At 52.2% G+C, this 20,805-nt stretch overlaps 2 protein-coding genes across 13 annotated transcripts; one reads left to right on the top strand and one right to left on the bottom strand.

Annotated features, from left to right (window-relative positions):
• Positions 1-5,295: 5,295 nt before the first annotated feature.
• Positions 5,296-17,636, bottom strand: NAGA (alpha-N-acetylgalactosaminidase). Of its 11 annotated transcripts, XM_039863288.1 has the most exons (11): positions 16,050-16,183; positions 13,013-13,138; positions 12,512-12,603; positions 11,565-11,700; positions 10,867-11,038; positions 10,234-10,411; positions 9,825-9,919; positions 8,942-9,103; positions 7,484-7,681; positions 6,374-6,517; positions 5,626-5,928 (listed from the first exon to the last, which is right to left on the bottom strand). In XM_039863288.1, exons 3-11 carry the CDS (start codon positions 12,525-12,527, stop codon positions 5,794-5,796), a joined length of 1,236 nt encoding a protein of 411 aa, XP_039719222.1. In that variant the 5' UTR covers positions 12,528-12,603; positions 13,013-13,138; positions 16,050-16,183; the 3' UTR covers positions 5,626-5,793. The 11 variants fall into 11 exon arrangements, with proteins under 11 accessions (XP_039719231.1, XP_039719223.1, XP_039719224.1 ...); XM_039863297.1 differs by lacking the exon at positions 12,512-12,603 and having other exon boundaries at positions 5,296-5,928; XM_039863289.1 differs by lacking the exons at positions 13,013-13,138; positions 16,050-16,183 and having other exon boundaries at positions 5,296-5,928; positions 12,512-12,608.
• PHETA2 (PH domain containing endocytic trafficking adaptor 2) lies at positions 16,361-20,698 on the top strand. Of its 2 annotated transcripts, none has more exons than XM_039863306.1 (3): positions 16,361-16,497; positions 17,891-17,974; positions 18,420-20,698. In XM_039863306.1, exon 3 carries the CDS (start codon positions 18,433-18,435, stop codon positions 19,207-19,209), a length of 777 nt encoding a protein of 258 aa, XP_039719240.1. In that variant the 5' UTR covers positions 16,361-16,497; positions 17,891-17,974; positions 18,420-18,432; the 3' UTR covers positions 19,210-20,698. The 2 variants fall into 2 exon arrangements, with proteins under 2 accessions (XP_039719240.1, XP_039719242.1); XM_039863308.1 differs by lacking the exon at positions 16,361-16,497 and adding an exon at positions 16,949-17,085.
• The last annotated feature ends 107 nt before the right edge of the window (positions 20,699-20,805 follow it).

Raw genomic sequence — 20,805 nt, 5'->3', positions numbered from 1 at the left:
TTGTCTAAGACAGTGTTTGGGGTCTCAGACCGTGGCTGGGGCTGGAGCGTTTACAGGCCACTGCAGGGTCCACAGCCAGGAACAAGGTCTGTATGCCTGTTACATGATGCGTGGGTGGGTGAGACTTCTCCCGGGTCCCTTGGCATGTAGCGCTGGACTCCACAGTGCCCACAGCTCCCACAAGGCACTTTTGTCCATGGATGGGTGCCAAATTGCTGTCGAGTGGGGAGATACATGACAGATATCTTACTCAGCCATGTTGCTGACGTCTCCCCAATTTTTAAATTCTTACTCCTTACCCAGAATATCTACCTGACAGAGGTTATTCTCCCTGTCGTCTTCACCCTTTTATGGACAGGAACAACCTAGGCAAGAGTGAGGCTGGCTCTGTTCCTGGAGCCATCAGATGTTCAGGTAAGGATGGCAGAAAAGTTTGGTAACATTGAATGGGAGAAAAAGAATATTACGATGTTATTTTGCATTTTACCAGGAGTCTGGCAAAGAAGGAAGTAGAGCAAGAATCATTAATGGTAAGTCAACATCTAACTCTGATAAGCACAGTCACCAACAGTGGCAGGGCAGGTGTCCATTCCTAATGACACCCAGTTTCTTCCTCCATTCCTCCGCTTGGGCGTCCCAGGGCTGCAGGATGTATGCTTCTGGACTGGATTCCCCTTTTCTTTGCGTATGTTGTTGCACTCCTGGGGAATGCTGCTGCCCTGTTTGTGATCCAGACTGAACATATTCTGCATGAGATCATGTACTATTTTCTAATCTTGTTGGACTCTATCGACCTGGGCCTGTCCGCGGCCACCATCCCTAAAATGCTGGGCACCTTCTGGTTAACTCTCATGGATATATCTTTTTTTTTTTAATTGTAGTAAAAAAAAAAGTTTAATCTTAACTATTTTTAAGTGTACACTTCATAGTGTTAGCTGTACAGGTTTCCCCCGCTTTGTGAAAGTAGAGCGTTCCTATGAAACCTTTCGTAAGCCAAGATGGCATAAAGTGTCCCGTTTTATGAAAGTTTGCGTTTCACCACTTTGCTTTTATGAAAGACCTGTATCAGTACGGAAATGGCTTTTTCATGGAAGTGAAAATCCTCTTCAGATTTCGTTTGGTTAGTGAAAACAGGTATTAATGTAGGGTTGTTTTTGTAACAGCGAAGTGGCATAATGCAAACTTTTGGAAAGTGGGAGATACCTGTACTCACTGTTGTGCAATGATTCCCTATAATGTTTTGATTTTGCAAGACTCAAACTCTATACCCGTTGAACAACTACCCATTTCCCCCTCCCCCACCCCCTGCAACCACCATTTTATTCTGTTTCTATGAAATTGACTACTTTAGATACCTCATATAAGTGAAATCACACAGTATGTCTTTTTGTGACTGGCTTATTTCACTTGGCATAATATTCTCAAGGTTCATCCATGCTGTAGCATATGACAGCACTTCTTTTTTAAGGCTGAATAATTTTCCATCGTATGTATATACTTAATTTTCTTTATCCATTCATCCATTGTTGGACTTTTAGATTGCTTCCACATTTTGGCTATTGTGAATAATACTGCAATGGACATAGGTGTGAGAGTTTTTATTAACAGCCTTATTGGTATACAATTCATATATCACATAGTCTACCCATTTTAACATGTAGAATTCAGTGTTTTTTAGTGTATTCACAGATATGTGCAACCACCACTCCAGTCAATTTAGGAGCATTTTCATCACCTCAGAAAGAAACCTTGTACCTTTTAGCCACCATCCCCTGCCCCCACATCCTCCCCACCCAGCCCTCAGCAACTACTAATATGTCTATATAGATTTTCGTATCCTGGACTTTCATAGGAATGGAATCGTATAGTCTGTGGTCTTTTGTGACTGGCTTCTGCCCTTTAGCATAGCGTTTCCAAGATTCATCCATGTCGTTGCATGTCAGTACTTTACTCCATTTTGTGGCTGAATAATATTCCATAGTATGGTTAACCATATTTTGTTTATTTATTCATCAGTTGGTAGACGTTTGGATTGTTTCCACCTTTTGGCTATTACATAATGCTGCTGTAAACATCTTTTTACAAGGTTTTGTATGGACATATGTTTTCATTTCTTTGGGGTTTATACATAGATGTGGAATTGCTGTCACGGTAACTATGTTTAATCATTTGAGGAATTGCCAGGCCATCTTCCACAGTAGCTGGATCAGTTTTATATTCCTATCAGCAGTGTATGAAGGTTTCGATTTCTCCACATCTTTGCCAACACTAATTATCTCGCTTTTTAATTCTAGCTACTCTTTTGGGTGTGAAGTGGTATCTCATTGTGGTTTCTGTTTGCATTTCCTTAATGGTTAGTGATGTTGAGCATTGGCCATTTGCATATTTTCTTTAGGAAAATGTCTATTCAGATCTTTTGCCCATTTTTTAATGAGGTTATTTATCTTTTTATTATTGAGTTGTAAGAGTTGTTTATATATTTTAAATAGAAGTCCCTTATTAAAAATATGAATTGCAGATATTTTCTCCCATTGTGTGGGTTGTCTTTTCATTCCTTTTAACATAGGCAGATTATAGCTATAAATTTCCCTCTGATCACTGCTTTCATGCCTAAGTTTTGGTATGTTGTGTATTGATTTTCATTCATCTTAGAGTATTTTCTCTTGTATGTGATGAGTCACTTGTCTTGCAGTTTTCAAAATTCTTTGTCTTTTCAAAGTTTGAATATGGTGTCTAGGTATGGATCGCTTTTAAATTTATCCTACTTGGAGCTCTTTGCCCTTCTTAGATGTGTAGATTACTGTTTCTCATGAAATACGGGAAGTTTTGATCCATTATTTTTCAAATACCCTTTCTGCCCTTTCTTTTTTATGTGTATGTTGCATGGTGCCCCTACGGTTTCTGAGTCTCTGTTCATTTTTCTTCATTTTTCTTTCTGGCCCTCGGATAGGTTAATTTAAGTGGGCCTGTCTTCAAGTTTGCTGATTTTTTTTCCTGCCTGGTCATGTGTGCTGACCCATTGAGCCCCTCTAATGAAATGTTTATCTGTTATTGTACTTCTCAACTCTAGAATTTGTTTGTTTCCTTTCTATAATTTCTGTCTCAACTGATAGTCTCTATTTTGTGAGACATCATTCTTATTCATGTCTTTAGCCATGGTTTCCTTTAGCTCTTTGAACATATCTTAAATAGCTGATTTAAAATGTAATGCTAGGGTAAGTTAAAACATTACAAAGCTTGCTGCACTTACGAAGGTTCTACCGTCTTTCTTGACTGAACGCTCTTTGGGTTGCTGCAAGCCTTTGGTTAATTTCTAGAGTTTTATGAAAGTTGATTCTGGTAATATGTGGCAAGATTTTATATTCCTTTTATGGAGGAAACAAGCTTTTGGTAGTTCTTATTAGACCATTGTTTGGACCCCCCTGCTTGGACTTTGATTCAAACAAACTATAGGAAGGTATTTTTGAGACAGTTGGCAAAAATGGAACACAGACTGGTTATTAGATTACTAAAATTTTTATTTCGTTGGAAAATTGTATTATGGTCATATATATATTTTTAAAGACCCTAACTGTTAGAGCTACATAGTGGTGTTTAGAATTTTCTTTAATCTGCTTTCAGGTACTCCAGCTCACATGCAAAGATGTATGTGTGGGAAGAGAGATGAATACACGAGAGAGGTAAGACAATGGCACATGTTGATTGTTAGAGCTGGGTGATAGGTACATGGAGGTTCCTTGTACCATTTTATTTTTGTGTTTGAAAATTTCTATAAAAAGTTTGTTTTTTTTTTTAAAGAGAAGGGTTACTCTCAGGTCCAAACAAGGCTTCTTTGAACTGGGAAAAAAATGATTGAGTCCCTCACTGGCCTTGGGTAGAGGGAAGTAAAATAATGTCATGGAAGATAGGCAGGACGTGTGACGAGAGAATCGAGGCTAAAGAAATAGAATCAATCAGGCACCCTCAGGATCAAAAGAACAAGTTATACAGCAAGCAAAGAAATGTAACCATCTCTGGGTGTGGAAGGCAAAGGAATTGACAAGTTAAGTCCAGGCTGATGCCTGGACCCAACTCCCAAGTCCATGGTCTCAGCCACTACACTCCACCATATCACAGACTGCTAAGAAAGACTTCTTTCCTGGGGCTGACAAGAGAAGTGTTCCCACCAGAGACCATTCCATTTGGCTTGAACAGAACTATGACAAAGACCCAAAGCTGGAGGTGTGCCTAAGGTGACAGGGCTCCAAGGGCAGAGGCCTGGGACGAGGTAGGTGTTTGTCCTGAGTGACCCACAGCTTCAAGACATGAACTGGGGAGAGATGTCTCTGGTGATGCTGGACTCAGTGAAGCTCCAGTTATTCTGATTGACACCATACTAAATACAAGAACCTCCAACCCTGAGAGAGTGTGGGAGATCCATCCAGAAGAGTTCCCACAGGGCAGGAGAGCGCAAGGCCTGGGGCACTGGGTGCTCCCACAGTCAAAGCCCAAGGAGAACCTACCTAGCCTGCTCCGCCACCAGCTTTCCAAATGGGGACAAGAACCATCAGGGAAGACGCGCCCTGTGGCCTTATCTAAAGGACAAGAGCTTGGGAAATAGGAACCAAAGGAAGTCAAGAACATGCCATTCTTTACCTTAATGACCCTTTCCTTAGGAGGAGCAGCAGGAAATATATTTTAAGACACAAAGAGCCCCTGAACTTGTCTTTGGACACAGCTGAGGGATTTGAATCTCCTCTGCAGTCAGGTTGAGAGGAGAAACTAGGGGAGGGGCCGGGGGCACTGCAGGGCGGACGACAAGCAGTAGGGCCCCATGGGAGAAAGGCAGAGCTGACCCCCCCTCACCCGCACCTGGCCCCAGAGAGCCACTGCCAGAAAATGGGGGGATGAGCAGCAAGGTGCCTGAGACCACAGTGCAAAGCTCAGCGGATCGGGGCTTTCCGCTGTGCAGCAGAGGCGCTGGTGTGCGTGTGTGGGGGGTGGGTAGCAGCCAGCGGACCCTGTAACATCCGAACGGGATGAGGAAGGGATGCGCGAGACAGGGCCTGGGGCCATTGCTGCTCTGCCTCATGTTGTCACCACCGCCACCATGTTGGGCAGAGCAGGAATGGCTTCCTGGAGCGCGGCAGGTCTGGACTGTCTGGAAGTACAACCTGCAGGTCACTGGAAAACGAGGGGCCAGAAGATGCCACATATCTTCCATGTGAGGTGAGAGTTGAAACCAGCACCCTGTGTACTGCCACCCAGAATCCCTAACTGAAGGTGCCCACAGCCCCAGGTCCATATCACAACTACTTGACTAAAGAACAGCTTTATTGATGACCCAAGGGAGTCAGGGTCACTCCTGGGCAGTGTCAGCCTGCAAGGCCTCCTCCAGGCAGGAAAGCCACTCACATGATTCATGGAAGTTCCTAACGAGAGGTCAGATCACCACTCCTAATTAGACGAAAAATTCCAAATCCTGATTTCAGAGTCAACAAAAGAAAGTCAGAGGCTGGAGTCCTGATGGGTGTCACCACCCTTGCCTGTAGGGGCTCAGAAGACTGGCCAAGTTCACCAGCATCTGTGGGGCCATGAAGACAAGAGGCCGAGAAGGCCACAGGACAGTGCCCCAAGACAAGTTTCCAAGAGAGTTCACACGTGGGCAGTGCCGGAACCTGGCCCTGAAGTCTGCTAGGGTCGGTCACTGGGCAGCATGGCTAGCAGAGAACCCTGCCTAATGGCCCTCGGGGTGCCGAGGCTCCGTGGTCTGGGCTAGTGGTGCTGCTATAGCCTGTGACGTGTTTCAGTTCCTCATTGCTGTGGTGACCCCAACTTCCTGACAGGATACAAGTACCACATCACCACCCCTGAAGGGTTGATGACCACTGTGAAGTTGGTTTCAGTCCGGAGGCCACTGATGACATCACCCGTGTAGACATTCTGGGCCTGCAGTGAGGAGGGACATAACCAATGCCACCATAAGAATGGCCGTGCAGAGACCCGCTTAGAGGATGCAGAGCCTGGACTCTGGCTCGTCTGTGCTGGGCCTCCAGGATGCACAACAGAAGCGGGAGCCTGAATCTCCTGTCACTTCTCCATTGGCAAAGCCCAGACACATCGAGTTCTGAGAGTCCAGTCCACAGAGGACCTGAGGACCGTGCCAGCATGGCCGACTCATGAGGGGAGGAGCACGGCCTCAGCGGTAACGGGGCTCATTTATACGCAGTGGTTCTGTTTGTGTAGCTTGGAGACACCAGAGCAGAGAGCAGCACCAGCCATGGCCGTCAGTGCCGCACCTGCCCCACGGCGTAGGGGAGGCCATGTGGAGAACCTCCCCAGCAACACCCTCCTAGGGTGGCACCAAAGGTGCTCCCTGCCTGCAGGCGCTCACCTCATGCAGGCCGGAGCCGGTGAAGTTGAGCTGGGTGAGGGAGGTCCGGTAGTGATAAGGCATATCCGTCCTGCGGCTGAAGAAGACCAAGGCGTAGGAGTAGCCGGCCAGCGGCCGCATGTACACTTCGATGTAGGACTTCTCCTGGGGCGGAGGGTGGTTACTGGGATACCTGCTCACGCAGGCCCGAAGTCCCCTTCCCAGTCCTTCCCTGAGTCCTGGGTCCCCCCAGCCCACAGTTCTGCGTCATGTAAAAGCTTGAGGGGAATACTACAGACCTTCGACATCCCGACTGTCTCACTCTGCATTCCTTCTTTCCCTGCCTTGGCAGACGCTCCCCAGCGCTTACTCTGTGCCAGGCCCCCGGCTGGGACGCAGACAAATGCTGCACGAGATCCTGCCTCGGCGTACTCATAGGGTAATGGGAAGGACAGACGCAGACAGCTGCTGCACTGGAGTGGAGGGCACTGGCCGGCGGGGATGAAGAACTCTGCCCTGAGCAGCCAGGAGGGTGGACCCCCATCCTCCAGAGGTCCCCGGCCTGGCAGGGATTAGTTACTGCCTCTGGGCCTCACCCGTTCTACAGGCGCCTTCTACAGGTGTGTAGCTTTTACTAGAGAGGGAAGGGGCTGCGCCAACCAGCTTCGCGGCAACGCTGCTGGAGCCAAGTCCTGTTGTGCCATTTACCACTGTGGGCGTTGGGCCAGTTACTTAGTCTCTTTAAGTCTGTTCCCTCATTTGTAAAACAGGGAAGGAGTATCTAAAATGCCTAGCGCACAGTATGGGGTTAAAATAAATAGTGGACACCAGTACTAGCAGTAGTCGTATTCCTTGGCTTTAACAACTCCCCAGTGCTGGAGGGGAGCCCCAGTTCTCTGCCGAACATCATAGCCTTGTGCCCAAGTCTTATGCTTCCAAACTGAGGGGCCTCACTGTTCCTGTGAACTTGTGTGGTGATGCCTCCTGGTAGAGTCTTTAATTGAATGCAACTAGGAGGTGGGGCTGAGCAGATTCAGAGACACGCCCCCCCATGTGACCTCAAGGCTCGCAGCCTTGTTCCCTGGGGAGCCTGGTCCCTCAGCCTCCCTTCCCTTCCCCACACTCCAGTACCTTGAGAATCCTGCGTCCCTGGATGCCCAAGGGATCCTGGTTGATTTTGATCATGAGTGGATTCTGCAGAATGTCCATGTTCTGGGCAGACATGGTGCGCAGATCTGTGGACATGAAGAGGGGGGCCGCCAGCACCGTCCACAGGGCCATCTGGGCCCGGGCTTGCTCGAAGCTGAGGCCAAAGTTCCCAATGAGCAGCTAGGGGCAGAGGAGAGGAGCGGTCAGCTCTGCCCTCGTCAAAGACCAGCCCTAAGCTTGTAGCTGAGGCAAGAGACGGTGGAGCCTGGTTTGGCGAACACCACTCCCCAGCAGTGTGGTCTCGGGATTCATTGAGTCACTTTCCATCTGAGCCTCAGCTTTTTATCTCACCAAGAAAATAGGGGAGGTGTTATGCTCTGACGCCACAGGACCAATGGGATCCTGTTGCCAAAAGCGTTTATAAACTGACACAGGAGTCGGGAGATACACCCAGGGTGGCAGTGGTGGGAAACCAGACCCAGACAGAGTTTCTGCTCCCGCCAGTAGCCACCCCCCACCCTAACCACAGCTGACTGGACCAACGGGGACCCCTGACCAGCACGACGAATCCGCAGACGGACACAAACAATTATTGCTAATACAACATGCTTATGTACTTAGTGATGCCAATTTAACTAAGCACTGTACATGTGCCAAACTGTGCCAAGCATTTTAAAAGGTCATCGATTTCACCCTCAAAACAGTCCTATATAAGGTAGCTACTATTACTTTTCTCATTTTCCCATTGATGAAACTGAGGCACAGAAAAACTTCAGTCACTCGTCCAAGGTACATGGCAGAGCTGGAACTAGAACTCTGAGACAGGCCAATTTCTGTTTCTCCAGGTGCCCACCATCTGGCCAAGTATTTATAATTATTATAATCATCACTGGCAGTAAATGCTCGTTGACTAAACGAAGAGATGGCTATAAAACTATAAGATAAATTGCAAAAGTATTTAAATCACAAGGGTTATGAGTGAGGCAGGTTCGAGGGGCTGGTTCTGCCTGTGGAGGCTCTGCAGGAGGGTAACGGGGTGCAGGCCACTGGAGGAAGGGTCGGGCAGCCTGGGCGGGGACAGTCTAGGGAGAGAGTGGCAAGAGCTGTGGAATATCCACGTTCTTCACCCCGCAGAGGGATAATGTCTCACACAAGAGGCACTACTGACCAGGTTCTCAAATCTCAAGCATCAGAACTGCCTGGGAAGACTCTCGACAATGGGCATTCGCAGAGCTCCCCCAACATTCTGATCTGAGGGGTGGGGCCCTGGGAACAGAATTATGAATAAGCTCCAAGGTGAGTCTAAGGCAGCTGGCTCAAGGCCACATTTTAGAGATGCTGCTCTCGAACCTGGCAGTGAGCATCCAGTTAGAGGGCACAGGGCAGTGGGGAGCAGGTCCATCCTGGATGGTGGGCCTTGGGATACCCCCTCCACGGTACCATGTCTGGGTCGTTCCAGTGCCCAGGGCCTGCCACTGGCTGCAGTATGTCCTGGTGGTCCACGAACCAGTCCAGGATGGAGAGCACGCTCCTCCAGGAGTCCTGGATGTCATCATAGTTGCGCCAGAGGTTGCAGGTGTCTATCAGCAGACTGTAGTTCACCTGGATGGGGGCGGGCAGAGTCCAGCGCCAGAGTCACACCCTGCTGCCCAGAGGCCCAGCAGGGGACAGAGAGTGGGGAAGGGGAAAGAGAAGCTCTAGCTTATCCAGGATGTGGAAAGCCTCAGAGGGTGGCCCTGCTCTGGGGCTGCCCAGGCCTCCCACGCGTGCTGGCACCAGAAGCCTACCCTGCCCTCCCATGCCAGCTGTGGTCGGGCCCTGGGGACAGGCCCAAGCTAGTGTCCCAGCATCCCTGCCGCATACCCACCCCATGTCCTCTCTGAGTCCCACCACTTGCCAGCACTCCCCCTCAAGTCTGCAAGTCTGATCCCACCCTTTCTAGTGTCCTAGGTGCTTTGGGGCCCCTGGTGAGGTGTCCGCAAGGCTCTTCAGAGGCTTGGCCCCATCCGCCTGTCCTCACCAGCCTTCTGGATTTCGTGGCCCACTCAGTACAACCCAGGATTCTGACCGCTTGGGCTGGGTGCTGTGTTGGCGCACCACAGGTGGTTCCCATGCCTTTGGACACCAACCCCTTCTACCCACCTGACAACTGCCTCCTCTGTATGATCCAGGCTGGCAGCGGCCTTTCTGGGGTACTTAAGACGCTCTCTCTAGATCTACAAACTAGCACAGGGCCAGGCCTGGTGAGAGCAGCCCTGACTGCACAGGAGGTGCTGAGGCTGATGTGGGGAACACTGGCAGGCGGGCACAAAGAACAGCTTACCTTGGGGGGGAGGCCCCCTTCATAGGCTGGCCAGCTGCAGGAGAAGGCGATGGGGCGGCCTGTGGCATTCAAGGCAGCAGCCATCATGGGATACCCTGGAGAAGTCCAACCCCCACATTTGAGGACCAAGGAAGTGCAGGAGACAGTCTAGGGCCTTAGCCCAAACATTCTCCCACCAAATGTGAGGAAACTGGCTCAGCAGAGGTACCACCCCCTGTACCCAGAGCCGCAAATACTTCCCAGGTGGGTGTGGTGCCAACGTCCTGGGAGCCGACATCCCCCAGCCCCTGACTGAGGGGAACTGGGCAACACCACTCCCTAGGGAGCTCAGTCAGGTGGGCACTGGTGGCCCTTCCACAGCCATCTCTCCCTGTCTACCTGATGGCCTTCAGTCAGCTGGGGGACCCACCCTTGGCCCGTTCCTCGGGGGTCGAGAAGCAGCCATCCAGCTTCAGCATGTCCACCTTCCACTGGGCGAAGGTTTGAGCATCCTGGGTCACCTTGTCTAGCGTGGTGCCTGGGTAACCCATGCAGGTAAAGTTGCCCACGTCCTCATAGATGCCCAGCTTCAGGCCCAGGGAGTGAGCCTGTGGGGGAGTTGAGGACACAGTGGGCTCAGGCAGGACCCCCAGGAAGCCACCTCACAGGTACATCTGACCAGGCCCCGTTAAAACCTTCATTGGTGCCCCACTGCCCAAAGAAAAGGGTTTGTGCTTGCTGGCCTTGCCTCTGCCAACTATGATCCTTCTTCTCCCTCCAATGCACATCTCCACGGGCTGTTCTTGCCTCTGGGCCCTTGTTTCTGCCATCCCTTGTGCCTTGAATGCCATCTACCTGGTACCAGCTCAAGAACTGCCTCCTTCGAGAACCTTCCTGAAATCCCAGGCTGGATCAGATACCCTTCCTGGCTCTTAACCACCACAGTGGGCCAGAACTAGCTGTTCATTTATGTTTCCCTCTGTGGACTGAGTTCTCAAGCAGGCTGGGGTGGAAAGAGCGGTTCGGCCCCCAGGCCAAGGGGCAGGGCTGGGGTGGGGCTCACGTAGTCAGCCAGGAAGGCAATGCCATTGGGGAAGCGCTTGGCATCGGGCACCAGGTGGCCGTTGTCATCACGCCCACCAATCCAGCAGTCATCAATGTTAAGGTATGTGTAGCCCAGGTCTCGCCAACCATCCTGCGCCAGCCGGTCGGCCATCTCCATGAAGAGCCGCTCACTGGTGAGAGGGGCAGGGGAGGGGCAGCTTAGTGGCCCAGCATGTTCCCCTTCCTCAGAGCTTCTTCAATGCTCTGAATGTGAATCCAGCCTGTAAGAACCCTGGCCTTGCTGTCAGCTGAAGACTAAGCCAGGTAACAATTGCAAATGACAACAGGAATTGTGTCGTGAGCCCCAAACAGGGTGAAATTGAAAGGAATGGTCTGGCCCCCAGGCCAAGAGGCAGGGTGAGCCAGGAGAAACATGCAGTGACTGGCCTAGCCTTAACAGTTACCTCCTTTCGATTATCTCAGGGACTAGGTCCATTATAAGGTACCCGCCCCACAGGCCTGAAAGTCCCCACAGAAGCCCCAAGCAGGTCATGAGGCTGAGTGTCAGATATCCCAAAAGTCACCTCTGGCTGCAGTCTCTCTGGGATGGGGAGGTGGCTTTGACCCTGTTTCTCTTTTCTTACTGACCCTCCATGCCCTGCCCCTACTCTGCAGGACCCTGGGTGACACCTGTTAGGCAGTGCAGGCCTTACTCACCTGATGCAGTTCTTTGGGTCCTCATCACAGTTAACGTTGCAGCGGAAACGTTCCCAGGCCAGCCAGCCCATGGGCGGCGTCCGCAGGAGCCCATTCTCCAGCACCAGCACCTGGCTCACCAGGGCCAATAAGAGCACTGTAGGGGTTTGGCGGGATAACTATGAGTGGCTTCCACAGCCCTGGCCCTCCTCCTACCCTCTCCAGGTGCTGCTCAGCCCCGCAGAGGCTGCTGGCCTCCACACTGGAAGAATGAGACTCCTGCGTTTAAGGCAGAATTGGCTCTTCCTGCAACTATTGGCTCCTGCAGTACAGTGAGCAGGTGGATGGTGCCTGGAGTAGGGCAGTGTGTTCAAGACCTGGGTCCCCTACTTGCTGTTGTTGCCACAGCAGTGCTGGAATTAGCAAAAACTAACACCTGAGGTCATATTCTTTCTATACCCTGACCAGTTCCCCGCACCCTATCACACAGAACTTGACAGGACACTGTAGTCAGACTCCAGGTCTCCTGAGTCCCATGGAGGATCTGGCTCTCTACCACAGACCCCCCAAGAGGCCTCAGAAGGGCTAAAGAGGTCAGCCAGGTGGAACCTGCACTCAGCCGGCTCACCTGGGAGAGTGAGCCCTTTCCCTCCCGGGCCTGTTTCCTTATCTGTCAGATGGAGTTAACGTACTGACTTCACAGGGCTGTTCTCAGCACATGCTGGTATCACATAATGTAGGGCCTCTGGGGAGAGGGGCTGAGAAAGGAAGGGGCCCCTTTAGAGGGAACTGATTCTTTTTAGAGATGAGCAGCATTTCCTTCTCCTTTGCCTGCCCAGCTCCAGGAATAAGAGGAACATGTCTCCCCACATACCCACATAGGGAAGGAGGCCCAGACACCAGAGGGCTGGACTCCCCTCCAGGTAGCCCCAGCCCCACTGGTCAGCTCCCCTCCCAATGGAGGTTACCTGTCTTCCACAACATGGGTCTGGATTCAGCGTCTCAGGACCTGACCAGATCTGCTCTGCTTTTACCAGCTTTATATGTTGGACTTTGGAAGCTAAGAAACGTTAGAAAAGCACTTGGGGTCATTACTGCCTGGCTAGCCCTATCGCCTTCAACCCTAGGCGTGGATCCCACACTCGGTCCCCAAGCCGCCCTCGCTACCTCCCCATTCCCTCCCAACCATCACTTCTTCCTTCAAAAATACTAAACGAGGTGTCCTGGACATCAGACCTCACCCCCCTACGCGGGGTTGGGCGCCCCAATAGCCCAAGGGCTCCCCTTCGCCAGGCCGGGGCCAAAGAGAGGCAGCGTCTGGCTCGAGGACGCCCAGGAAAAGGGGAGTTGACAGGCCGAGACCAGGCTCCGGATTCCCACCGGGTCTGGGTTGCCACCTACAGCCGCCAAGGACGGAAGACCCAGCGCGGGGACCCCTAACCACAGAGTGCCCTGCCCGTGGCACTTACCTGCCGACGCGCTCACACCAACCGCCGCCTCTGCCTCCAGAGCCGCCGACCGCTCCAGTCCCTTGATTCGCCAACAGCGTTCCAGAGGGGCGGGGCCTGACGGCAGTCAACCTTTCCCGGAGGAGCCTATCAGAATGCCCCTAGTAACGTCGTGCCTCGCCCTCTGTGGGGGCCCAATACGCCCTCCGGACTTCTCAAAGCCCCGCCCCCTTAGAGCTCCAGCGGCGGAGCGGACTTCGGGACCGGATGTGCTGCTGCTGCTGCTCCATCTCCCCCGAGGCTAGACCTGTCACCTCAGCGAGATCCCTGAGGGCGAGGATAGTGCCCGACACACTGTAGACGCGCAAATAATAGCTGGGGCTTGAATACCTGCTAAGGGTTTTGTTAAGAGGAAATGAGAGAATGCTCTTAAGCATGGCGACTAGTAAGCCTTTCAAAACCGGTAGCGGAAGATGAATAGGCTTGCGAGTAAGATGGGGGAGGGAAAACAATCCAGGTGCAGAGCACGACAGCTCTTGTAAAGCCAGAGGCTCTCCTTTCCTGCCTGACACTGCGGCCGCTGGTTTTGCTAGCCCAGGCGCTCTGCATATTTCGTTCATCGAAAATTTATTGAGCAACTACTAGATGTCAAACACTTCATTCTTGGCACCATCGTTTAAATGGCCACTGGGCATCTCAAACATAAGGGGTCCCAAACCAAAATACCTGCCACTTTCCATTTCTCATGTAATGGCAACTGTCCTTCCAGGTGCTCAAGCCAAAACCTTGGAGGCCTCCTTGCATCTGCTTTCCCTCCCTCCCCACGTCCAGCCTTGGCAGACCTTGTGATCTCTACCTTCAGAACCCATCGCAAATCTAGCCGCCCCACTGCTCTCCCAGCCCCAATCACATCTTGCCTGAATTTGTGCCGCAGCCTACGTTTCATCCACATTTATTCTCTCCACAGCAGCTAGAGTAATCCTTTAAAACATAGCTCAGGTCACTCCTCGCTCGAGCCCCTGCGATGTCTGCTCATCTCCATCTGGAGTAACAGCGCCCACAGATAGACAAAGCCCCAGCCTACACACACCCACCGCGTCTCCTGCCGCTCTCCGCCGACCTCACCGCTGCCTGGCACACTGGCCTTCGTGCAGTTCCTCAAACACAACAGGCCTCAGAACCATGGCACCGGTCATTCCCTCTGCCGGGAATGCTCTTCCTTCCGATGTTGGCATGACTGGCTCCATCATCCCCTTCAAGTATTTCTCAAATGTCACCTCAGTGAAGCCTACCCTAATGATCCCATTTAAAACTGCAGCCTTCCCAGTCCCACAATGTCCAATCTCCCTTACCTTGCTTTATATTTTCCACTACCTTCTAACACATTTGTTATGGTTCATATTATTAATTGAATAAAAATTTAGTGAGAGAGGCAGATAATACACAGGAAATAAAAGCATGCGTATAAAGAAGTTTTCTCTAGTGGTTAGTGCTAAGACGAAAATATAACCCAGGGACACGATAGACTTGAGGGCAGGTGAAGGGCAGGCCTCCTCAAGATGTGCCATTTTGGCATATGGATTACTTTGAGTTGAAGGCAGTCAAGACCCTGTGGGCTCAAGAGAAATTTCTGTGCCCCCCATGACTACCTAGAAGAATTTAAATTAGGAGCCTTGCCCATAATAAGAGTTATTACCAGAGATAACATTTTATGACCTATCCATATGTCAGGGCAAACATCTAATTACTGAACACCTGTGCTTCATCTGCAAAGTCTTATCATTCTCCTGTGTGAAGCCCCAGGCCTCTTACCACATTCCTTAGCTCAGGATACCTTATTTCACCCTTCTGTCTCTGAACCTTTCATGTATGTGGGGTCTCTGACTTTCCCATGTATGCGGGCTTCCTGTAGCTACGAATGTACTTAAATTTGGTTATTTTCCCTTGTTAACCTGTCTCATGTTGATTTAATTATTAGACCAGCTGAAAGTACCTAACAGATGTGAAGGAGCCCTGAAGAGTTAAAAGCTGAGGGGCAGGGGCTGAGAAGGAAAAGCCGTCTAGGCTGCATGAACTGCGAGGGAAAAAGCTCTGGGTGGGAACCAACACGTTCACGGACACATGTTCTGAGCTCACTTTGAGGGCCACAGGGAAATGCTAGGCTCCTGCATTTGGTTGTGCGTTCCTGCAACCTAAGCCACTGGCTTAGTTTTGTTTTTGTTTGGGAAGGGGGTGGAGGCAGCAAAAGTTGTACTCTGAGATTGATTCTTTCTTTGCCAACGATTCATTTAGCACATTTTGGGAATTATAATAATTTCACAAGCCAATAGCATACCAGATAATCTCTCTTAATAAACCAAATAAGGAAATAACATACTCCAAACAAACGACAGATTAATCACACTATTGTTTCAGACAAGAGGTGGTGAAGGAGTAAATCCAAATTTAATATGGAGTGCCTTTTTATATGAGGAAGCACTCTGGAGACTCAGCAACCAATCGAAGAGCGGATTTCCAGTGACCAGCGCGAAAGTAAAAGTCCTCTGTTGCTAGAGCACCGTTGCTAGGGAACGAAGACGCCAGTGTTAAGCCAGGAAGGCTGAGGTGCTCTGCTGATTTCTTCTGAGACTGCTGCAAGGTTTAATATCACAAGGGACCAAAGAGTAGCCTTGGCCACAGGTAGGAGAGTATTTTTTAGATTAAGAAAGAGTCTAGATTAAGTTTTTTTTAGATTAAGAAAGAGCCTTGCCCAAACTGAAACTCTCAAATAGTCCATACACTGTCAGTATTTATAGTCTAAATACCTCCAGGCCACAGTTGCTTTACCACAGGTTCTCACCAATGAGCCCCCAGCAGGGCCCATCAGCAGTTGGGCTGCTGACTGCTTATCAACCACAACAGACGTAGAATAATGACATCTTGGCACGATTTATACTTCATACTTCAAAGCAACTATTTTTTTTCTTTGGTCTTAAACAAGTAGATTAAAACAACTTCACTTAAGTCATAAACAAAAGGATTTGAAATGGCATTGAACCAATACGCATCACGGGCCTACCTTGGACTGAACGCAGGCAGGGCCTGGGGGTTGCGGGTGGATTGCAGGCCAGCGAGAGTGGCACAAGCAGAAGTGGGTAACCCCAGAAGCAGAAATCTGGTCACTCCGGGGCCCCAGTTGGGTGGCCAGGAAGCTACGTCGGGCCTTGAGGGCTGAGTAGGAGCCCGCCCAGAGGAGGCGCCCGGGCGAGGCCGACTGAGGCTTGGCTCTGCGGGAGGAGTGGGCGGGGCGGGGAGAGGGGGCCTGGAGGGGCGGAGCAGGACTCGGAGTTTCCATGGCAGGGAGTGGGGGGTGGCTCAGTACGAGGCGGGCCGACGGCTTGAGGTGGGACCCTGGGTTCGAGGCCGCCCGCCACTGACCAGCTCCGTAGCTCAGGCGGGTCCCGGCCTCTCCCGCCTCAGTTTCCCTCCCGCGTGGACCAAGGGCCATCTTCACGGACCCAGGCCTGGTGAGTCCTGGACCGGGAGGCGTGGGGGCGGCAACTCGCGCTGCGCGGGCGGGGTCTCCCCGCGCTCGGGGTCTCCCGGCTCCCGCAGCCATGCTCCCGGCCTGGCGGAAGCGCGGGGTCCGGAGACAAGATCGCCCCGGGGAGCGGCCGAAGCCCGGCCCACGGGCCACCACCCAAGGGCTTCGGCGCGCTGGGCGGCGCGGAGGCGAGAGAGGGCCCAGCGGGCTCCGGGAGGCGGCGGCCCCGCGAGGGCGTGGCTCGCGGCGACGTGGCAGGACAGCCCCTGTGCGCGGACCGCGAAACCGAGAGAGCCGCCCAGCCCCGGGGAGCTCCTGATAGGAGACCCCCGTTTCAGGGCCCACCCGCGGCCGCTGGCCAGTGGGTCCAGCGCCCCAACCCACTGATTCTCCAACAAAAAAAAATCCGGACAGACGCGGGGCACAGGCCACCCGCCGAGTGTGCGGTCCGAACCTCGCACCCTTGGGAGGGATTGTGGGGAGCGCCCTAACCAGGCACGCGGCGGGGGAGGAGGGACAGACCCACTCTCCGGACCCCCTCCCTGCGCCGGGTGGTGGGTCCCGGACCGAGGTGAGGCCACTCCTCCAGCAAACATCTGTGATTACTTCGCTAGAACCGCCCCTCCTCCATTCCAGGACGCTGCTCCTTTCTCTCATAGCCCTTGTCACGACCCGTCCTTCCGTTATTTACTATTCAGTTAATTTTAAATTCACTTATTATTTTCGTCTGTTTGTTTACAGTGTGTCTCCACCCTGGAACATAGGCTCCAGGAGGGTGGGCCTTTAATTTGTCCACCGTTGTATTCCCAGTTGCTTCAACAAATACTGCCTAAGGGCCTCTGCTAGCCCTGCTCAGGGCTGGATATTGGGGTTACACCAGGAGCCAAGCCAAGTCCCGCTGGAGACATTCTGAGGCTGGGGTCAGCACTGTAAACACGGAGGAGGTCATTGTGGGCTGAAGGAAATGAAAACAATTGAGGGGGCTGTTGGCCGGGTCATCTTGAATCAGGCCGCCTTGGTGATCCAGGAGCATCTTAGATGCAGTGATCAGGGCAGTCCTCTCAGATTGGGTGAATCTAAAAGCCTACACATAAACTGTGACAAGTGCTAGAAAGGAATAACCAGAAGCTATGAGGGCACTGAGCTCTGACCTAGCCTCAGGGGCCAAGGAGCTGAGATCTGAATAGTGAAGGTCAGGACAATAGGCCCCAGTCCCTTAAAATACTCCTAGGAGCCTGGCCTGGGTGGGTGAGTGGGTAGGGGATTATAGGGTCAGGGAAGGCTTCCTGGAGGAGATGGTGATTTCACTGGGGCCCAAAGGCTCAGAGCTCTCTTCCCTTAGGATGGGCTTACTGGGTTTGAGAATTATTTTGCAGGTGCACTGGGAGTCACGTGATCAAAGGGCTGAGCCCTGTGGCCAGACAAGAGAGGCCCCTGCCTCCGCCTAGCAAGCTCTACTGGTAAGTGGGTTGTTGCCAAGACTTGCCCCCAGGAGTTGTGAAGGAGTCAGAACAAGTTCTACTTCTCACTGGCCATGTGACCTTGTACAGTTCACCTTCACTGCTCTGGGCCTCAGTTTTCCTTCCATGAGTCAGGAGGGTCATAGAAACCCTGGAGGTTTGACCTCAGGGTTGGTGCTAAGGGGCCCCCAGATTGGAGGATGGTTTAAGCACAATGGTTTCTGTGGATGTGGGGTTTATTTCAGCTCGGCTGAGTCCTGTTTCTTTGGATTTTCAAAAGCCGTGTCAAAGCCCGCCATACCTCCTGGTCGGATACAACCCCATTATCCTTTCGTCTGAGTCCTCTGGTGTCCAGTGTTTTGCGTGGCCCTCACACAACCCTTTGAAAGAAAGGGACATGGGCTGCCTCCCTCTCTTATCCACGGCCACCTCTCTTGCCTCACAGTTCTCATGGGACCATGAAGCTGAACGAGAGAAGTGTGGCCCACTATGCACTGAGCAACTCCCCAGCAGACCACACGGGCTTCCTGCGCACTTGGGGGGGGCCCGGGACTCCCCCCACCCACAGTGGCACTGGCCGAAGGTGCTGGTTTGTCCTCAAAGGCAACCTGCTGTTCTCCTTCGAGAGTCGAGAGGCCCGGGCCCCGCTGGGCCTGGTGGTGCTGGAGGGCTGCACGGTGGAGCTGGCCGAGGCTCCTGTGCCCGAGGAGTTTGCCTTCGCCGTCCGCTTCGACGCCCCTGGTGTGCGCCCATACCTGCTCGCAGCTGATGGGCCGGCAGCCCAGGAGGCCTGGGTGAAGGCGCTTTCCCGGGCAAGCTTTGGCTACATGCGCCTAGTGGTGCGTGAGCTGGAGAGCCAGTTGCGTGATGCCCGCCAGAGCCTAGCCTTGCATCGCCACTCATCCATGAAGGTCGTTACCAGCCGCTGTAAGCCCCAGGCTCCTGACCACTTGCCTTGGGGCCTAGAGAATGGCCACTGCCTCTCCAGGGATTGGAGCCCCATGGGCCTGGTGGAAGAAGCGGGCAGCAGGCCAGCAGGATGGGGCTTGGCTGAGTGTGAGTTGCAGGGCGCTGCCAGCCTCTTAGGCAGGGGACAGAGCCCCGTGTCCCCTGAGACCTCTTGCTTCTCTACTCTGCACGATTGGTACGGCCAGGAGATCCTGGAGCTGAGGCGGAGGTGGCTGCAGAGGACCAAGGAGAGTCAGCCAGAATGTGAGAAACAGGACAGGCCCTGAGCCTGGGCTCTTAGGGTTCTGCCCTTGTCCTGCTGGTCAGGACAGCAAGGCCAGTGCTTTTTCAGGAGTTTGATGTTTACTCATTTCCAAAGTTGCTTTATTTTCATGCCAGATCCTGTCTGATCTCAGAAGCTAAGCAGGGTTGGGCCTAGTTAGTACTTGGATGGGAGACCACCTAGGAAGACTGGGTGCTGTAGGCATAAAAAAACAAACACAAAGTTGCTTTTTTTTAGGGACGCAGTTTTCTCTCCTTCCTGCTTTTTAGGCCCTCTCCAGGTTCCAGATCCACCCTTGTGCCTGGAGGGGACTGAAGAATCATTACTTCTGACCCCTTTATTTCCCGAGGAGCAAAGAGGAAAGGTGGCTTGCTCAGCAGTCACCAATGAGGCCCAAGTACCCTGACACTGTGCTGGACTGCCCCTCACTCAGGGGACGTTACTGAAATGGAGGAAGTGGCGAATAGTACATGACCACCGGCCATCCTACCTTTCACCTACATGCCAGCCTCAGCCAAAATTTCCAACATGGGGAGTCTTGTGTGCCTTTACCAGAAATTGGCTTTGGTGTTGGCATCGCAGACTGACCTTATCAGAGAAAGCAGTTATATCATGGGGGTTTCTGGGGCTCTGTGCTTCCTGATTGGTGGGAAGACCAGTAACCGTACACCTCACTGCCCCGCCCTCCCCTACAGTCTGGAAAGGGCCGTTTGGAGGGAGAGGGCCTTCAGCCAATACAGAGGGATTTCTTCTACTCAGAAAGTGTTGGGGTCCCATCCTCTCTCCCTCTCCCTGGCTGTCCTGTCAACAGATGGTGCTGGATGTTGACCCAGCTTTTACAGCAGAAATCCTTCCTGCACTCAGCCTACAGCAGCCAGCTGCCAAGTGAGAAGCTAAAGAAGAGGTGGGCGGGCAGTGTGGCTGCCAGGGAAAGCCCATTCGTTGTGTTGGTTCTCAGTCCTGGGCATTATAGGAGGTTGGGCACAGGATTCCTGGTACCCTGTGATAAATTCTTTCCTGCCTGGGCTCCCAAAGAAGTATTCTTGCTCCTAAAACTACCTGGGAACTCGTTCACTGTCCTGCTTGTCACCCAGTGTGTACCTGCCAAGACCCCTCTCATTCTACTCTCACCAGCAGGCCAGGTGTTTTCTTTTTTGCTCTGGGAGGCAAAGTGGCTGGTTCCATAGAGCCAGAGTTCAGACTGGCCTGATGCCCTAGGGCCATGGTGGCATTAGGTGCATGCAAGATGCAGAGAGCCTCCCCCACCGTGACCCACCCCCACCTCCAGTATATACAATCTGCCCCTTGTTAGTCTCTCTCTCCCTTACTGGGGCCTCGGGCAGCCTGACCAAGGCCAGCAGGCTGAGATGCGGGCCCAGGGTCCAGGACCCGTTCCTGTTCGGCTTGTTGCATAGAGATACTCCAGGCTTTTTATCTTTCTTATTGTTACAGTATTTTTTGTACGATTAAAACACTAAATTTTTTATTACTCATTTCGGTTACTCAAATTTATTTTAACAATCACCCGCGGGCTGCTCTGCCAAGCCCTGGCTGTCCTGTGTGGGGAACAATGACAGAAATCTTAAGGCTTCACACGGAC

The sequence above is a fragment of the Pteropus medius genome, unplaced genomic scaffold (genome assembly GCF_902729225.1).
Source record: "Pteropus medius unplaced genomic scaffold, Ma_sr-lr_union100, whole genome shotgun sequence".
In the NCBI taxonomy this organism is placed as follows: Eukaryota; Metazoa; Chordata; class Mammalia; order Chiroptera; family Pteropodidae; genus Pteropus; species Pteropus medius.
The sequence above is the reverse complement of the archived record's forward strand: the minus strand, read 5'-3'. Positions and strand labels throughout refer to the sequence as shown.

Excerpts from the sequence above, each read along its gene's own strand:
- NAGA (XM_039863287.1), bottom strand. The coding sequence starts at position 17,171 with ATGAGAGAAAGGAGCAGCGTCCTGGAATGGAGGAGGGGCGGTTCTAGC. Across the intron at positions 15,623-16,049 it reads CTGCCTGCGTTCAGTCCAAG|CAGTCTCAGAAGAAATCAGC; the intron begins GTAGGCCCGTGA and ends TAAACCTTGCAG.
- PHETA2 (XM_039863306.1), top strand. The coding sequence starts at position 18,433 with ATGAAGCTGAACGAGAGAAGTGTGGCCCACTATGCACTGAGCAACTCC.